The 5,053-nt window shown below is 37.4% G+C and overlaps 1 protein-coding gene across 1 annotated transcript in view; it reads right to left on the bottom strand.

Annotated features, from left to right (window-relative positions):
• The window catches only part of Hormad1 (HORMA domain containing 1), a 32,030-nt gene that overhangs the window by 10,611 nt on the left and 16,366 nt on the right, over positions 1-5,053 (bottom strand). Inside the window, exons 8-11 of the mRNA XM_013349836.1 lie at positions 4,462-4,529; positions 3,671-3,822; positions 1,257-1,504; positions 242-301 (exon numbers count right to left, since the gene is read on the bottom strand). Coding sequence (XP_013205290.1) covers positions 242-301; positions 1,257-1,504; positions 3,671-3,822; positions 4,462-4,529 — 528 coding nt within the window. The remainder of the gene's footprint in view (positions 1-241; positions 302-1,256; positions 1,505-3,670; positions 3,823-4,461; positions 4,530-5,053) is intronic.

Raw genomic sequence — 5,053 nt, forward strand, 5'->3', positions numbered from 1 at the left:
TAATCCCAGCACTTGGGAGGCAGAGGCAGGCGGATCTCTGTGAGTTCGAGACCAGCCTGGTCTATAAGAGCTAGTTCCAGGACAGGCTCCAAAGCTACAGAGAAACCTTGTCTCGAAAAACAAAACAAAACAAAACAAAACAAAACAAAACAAAACAAAAAATAAAAACAAAAACAAGTTAAAATGGTGTAAAATTGAATTGGTAGTTTATAAACATTTTTGTTAGCTTCTTACCTTTAATTTCAGAAGCTCCCAAGTTTTCTTTCTGTTCATCCATTTTATTTTTAATGTCAAAATTATTCTATATAAATATAAAGAAAAATTGAATATATTTTAAGACTAAATGAAAACAATTAGGTAGGAGTATTAATGAACACATTTGCTTTATGTAAAGGTTAAATAAATACAACTATCTTAAGCTTGCTAGAAAGAAAATGACGTAGAATTACACCATGACGCAAATTTCAAAATTTTGTTTTGTTTTGGGAGGCAGTGTTTTTCTGTGTAACAACCCTGGCTGTCCTAGAACTTGCATTTTAGACCAGGCTGGCCTTGAACTCAGAGATCTATATACCTCTGTCTCTTGAGTGCTGGGATTTAAAAGGGTGCACCACCATGCCAAGCTTATTTATGCATTTTTGAGACAGAGTCTATCACTGACTGAACCTGGAGCTAAGTGTTTTGGCCAGCACATTCCTGGAACCCTCCTGTTTCTAGTCCCACCCACCCAGTGCAAGGGTTATAGATTTGCACAATCTCATGCAGTTCTGACATGGATTCTAGAAAGCTGATCATATAAATCTTTATGTTTGTGCAGAAGAACTTTACTCACTGAAACTTTGCCCTCATTCTGAGACTCAAATATTTTAAAGAATGCTACAAAAATCCTAGCTGGCATGGTGGTTCACACCTGCAATCTCAGCATTTAGGAGGTGGAGGCTGGAGGATTAGGAGTTTAATGGTAGCCTCAGTCACACAGCAAGTTAGCAGCTAGCCTGAATCCTGTCTCTTAAGAACAAGATCCTGTGAGATGGTGCAGCAGATAAAGTACTCAAGGAACAGGCCTAGCAGTCAGAACCTCATCTCCTGTATAAGCAGCCATTTGGTCCTGTCTTAGAATATAAGTTCTTCCAACCTTTTGATTTTACTACCGTACTTATTTCTATAAGTAAGATCTCTAAATATCTATTGAAGTCCTCAAATGCAATGCTTGCTACTATTGTACATTACATTTTTTTAAATATGCTCACACTTACATGATTGTCATCTTCTACATCATCTTTGTCCATTAGAATTTTTCGAAATGGTATTTTTGATTGTTTTGGTGTTAATATGGTTGAATCAATATTTTCCATTCGTTCTTTCTCAGTGGTCACTTTTAATCTGAAGGTGTGAAAAGGTGTTGGGACTTCTCCCACATTTAAGTATGTAGGGTTCCCACCAAATATTATTCCTTCACTATCACCATCCTTAAAACCTGGAGGTTGGTAATCTGGGGGAGTAACTGCAAAAAAAAGGAAATATAAACCATACCATTTATAAAACTGAAGAAGCTGAACTAGTCATATAGAAACACAGTAAGGTTAATAAATTCAGATAGAGAAACCTAAGATGAAATGGAGAGATGCACATCCTATATCAAAATCCTCATTCCTTAAGGGTAACATGCATTTTCTTAACCAGTTGCAGGATGGTGAGCAAATTATTTATCATTCTTGGTTTGGTTTGTCAAATGGGGAAAGTAACAACACCTCCCCACAAGAGGTCGCTGTGGATATAAATTAGTAAAGAGTTAAATGTTCTGAACTGAACAAGCACATGAGTAAGAGTTAAAAGGTGTTAATTGTTGCTGTTTTATATTCTAAAAATATCATACATGGATTAAAAAGAATGTTTTATGTTTATATAGAAAACATTATACAGGGGCTGGAGAGATGGCTCAGCGGTTAAGAGCACTGACTGCTCTTCCAAAGGTCCTGAGTTCAATTTCCAGCAACCACATGGTGGCTCACAGCCATCTGTAATGAGACCTGGCGCCCCTTCTGGCTTCCGGGCACACATGGAAGGAATGCTGTACACATAATAAATAAATATTTAAAAAAATAAAAAGAAAACATTATACAAATATTAGTAATCTTTCATGTTTGTGTACATTTTATGAAATATATATCCTTAAGCCGGGTGGTGCTGGCAAACGCCTTTAATCCCAGCACTCAGGAGGCAGAGGCAGGCAGAAATCTGAGTTCGAGGCCAGCCTGGTCTACAAGAGCTAGTTCCAGGACAGGCCCCAAAGCTACAGAGAAACCCTGCCTGGAAAAACAAAAACAAAAAAAAAGGACATAGGTGTGGTGTTGCTGGGCATGCGGAAGTGTGTATGCCTTTAATTTCAGCATTAGGGAGGCAAAGGCAGGAGGCCCTGTGAGTTTGAGGTCAGTCTGGTCTTCATGGAGAGTTTGAGTACTGACTGGGCTACACAGAGAGACCCTGTCTCAAAAAACAAAACATAACTTGACAGTTTAAGCCTATGGTAAATATTTCAGGGGATGTTCGCAAAATACAGGCCACAGAGCAAGTGTTGGGAAGCATGAGAAAGCAAATCTGCCTATAACTATACAGACAGGCCATTCAGCCAAATACCCACAGATAAACTCAACTATTGCAAAAAGAAAAAAATTCCCTGAAACATCTGTTCAGTTGGCTTCTACACCATATTAACCCACTGTGTGGGTACCGAGCTCAGGTGTTTCAGCATGACTAATAGAGAGGAGAGCAAAACAAGGGTGGCTGGTACTTAGAATGTAGGCATTCGAGTGTGTCCTGGCCGACCTGCCCAGCTCCTTAGTGCTATGTTGAAAACCAACATTTTTTTTTGATACTGACAGAATATCTTCTGAAAATTTTGCTCCTGTATGCATTCTCTGAAGAAGGTTTAAGAGCACATATTTTCTCAATTATGGGTTCACAAGTTTTGCCAATCTGGTAAATAAAAAGCAGCATTTCTAGTTCATTTCTTTAATTATGAGTAAGTTACATTTCTTACAGATATTTCTATCACTAGAGAAATACATTTAAAAAAAGATTTATTTATTTTATGTATGAGTGCTCTATTGACTTTAGGCCAGAAGTGGGCATCAGATCCCAATATAGATGGTTGTGAGCCGGAATTGAACTCAGGACCTCTAGAAGAGCAGCCAATGCTCTTAATTGCTGAGCCATCTCTCCAGCCCCAAGAAATCCATTTTAAATCTGACTTTTGCCAGAGATCCATCTGCCTCTGCCTCCCAGATGCTGGGATTAAAGGGGTGTGCCATTACTACCTGGCAACATTTTTGTTTTCCAATATTCATTTTATTTTTATTCATTTTGTGTGTGTCTGCCTGTCTGTCTTTGTCTATATGCTTGGGAAGGCCATGCCCTGGACATGGAGTTACAGGCAATTCTGTTACCTGACATAATTAGTGCTGGGAACCAAACTTTTTCTCTGTAAGAGCAGCAAATGTTCTTAACCTCTGGATCAGATGCCCAGTCCCCAATGTTTTTCAAATACTCATATTAAACGCAAGTTTTCTAATTTCAAAGACTCTGTAACAACATAGGTGCCAAAATATTTATTAAGTGGAAACTAATTTTTGAAATATAAAACTAAAATAAGATATATTGAAAGTAGTACCTTCATCATAGTAAAAAAGTTTCATGGTCAAACAAACATCATTAGGTAAAGGTTCTAGATTTTGCATTAGGACATAAATCTTCCGAATTAGGAGAATACTTGCTTTCTTGGTTTCAGCAGATGTTGTACTAGATTTATTGTTTTGATTTTTGCTAGAAAAGAATCAGAAGTTAATTCTAGTATTATTTCACATTTTAACAACTTAAGATAACTAGTTTGAAAATTACCACAAAATATTTTAATGTCACTATTATAAAAATTTAGTATGACTATTAGCATCATTATAAGCTAAATATAAATTTTATACAAGTAAAACAAATACGCTTTTTATTCACAGTGTTTTATTTCTAACCACTCAACTCCCTTTCTTGTAATTAAAATAGTATACAATTACAACATTATCTTGTCTTGAGGCATTCTAAGTTCTGTTCCATTTTGAGAGCTTGTTTAGCAGTTCTAGCAGAAAAATCACAAACCCTGAATGAAGAACGATCCTTCACTATCAGAGAAGGTCATCCTCTTTGACCGAGTGTGAAGCATTGGGAAGGAATCACCCGCACAGGTGATAAAGGAAGGAAGCACCAAGCTAGGCAGTCAGAACAGTCAAATTAATCCTGGGTACCAACTAATGGTTGACAGATGTCACAGCCACATTGATCGCACATTCCACTACTCCATTTTGTAAAGCCAAATTGCTGATTGGGAGTTTGAGAAGTTTCAGAAATAACCTTGGAGTCAGTTAAATAGTAAGTGACAACTGATAACATAAAAATAAAACTAAAGAGCAATACCTTATAAAGTCCATGATTGGTCCATTTTTGGTGTATTTGAACTTAAACTGGTAACATTCTGAAATTGTCTTAAATAGAAAACATTGCAGTTACATAACTGATGCAGAGTTCTGCCTGCCATAGGACTTTAAACATGCAGTCACTAGTTTTCCCTAATGTGTTAATTCCTATTGGTCTTTTAAGTTCTCACAGTTGATGCTAATAGTCTGGGATTTGGTAGTTCACTTTTGGAGAGAGAGAGTCCCTGACTCACTACAATACCTGTTATAGATACTAAGTGGTAGGAATGCTTCACTAGGCAAGTTGGGAAGAAACCACACCTCAGCAGAGTGGGTGAGGGCTGTGGTTTGAATTGTTTGCAAAGTTTATGTATTGAAAACTTAAGTCCCTATTGCAACAATTTGAGGAATGGGATTTTTTTTTTCTGGAACAAAAAAATGATGACTGTTTTAATTGAAGTCCCATTTTTTTTTTTTCGTTTTTCGAGACAGGTTTTCTCTGTAGCTTTAGAGCCTGTCCTGGAACTAGCTCTTGTAGACCAGGCTGGCCTCGAACTCACAGAGATCCACCTGCCTCTGCCTCTCGAGTGCTG

This window comes from Microtus ochrogaster, chromosome 21 (assembly GCF_000317375.1).
Source record: "Microtus ochrogaster isolate Prairie Vole_2 chromosome 21, MicOch1.0, whole genome shotgun sequence".
In the NCBI taxonomy this organism is placed as follows: domain Eukaryota; kingdom Metazoa; phylum Chordata; class Mammalia; order Rodentia; family Cricetidae; genus Microtus; species Microtus ochrogaster.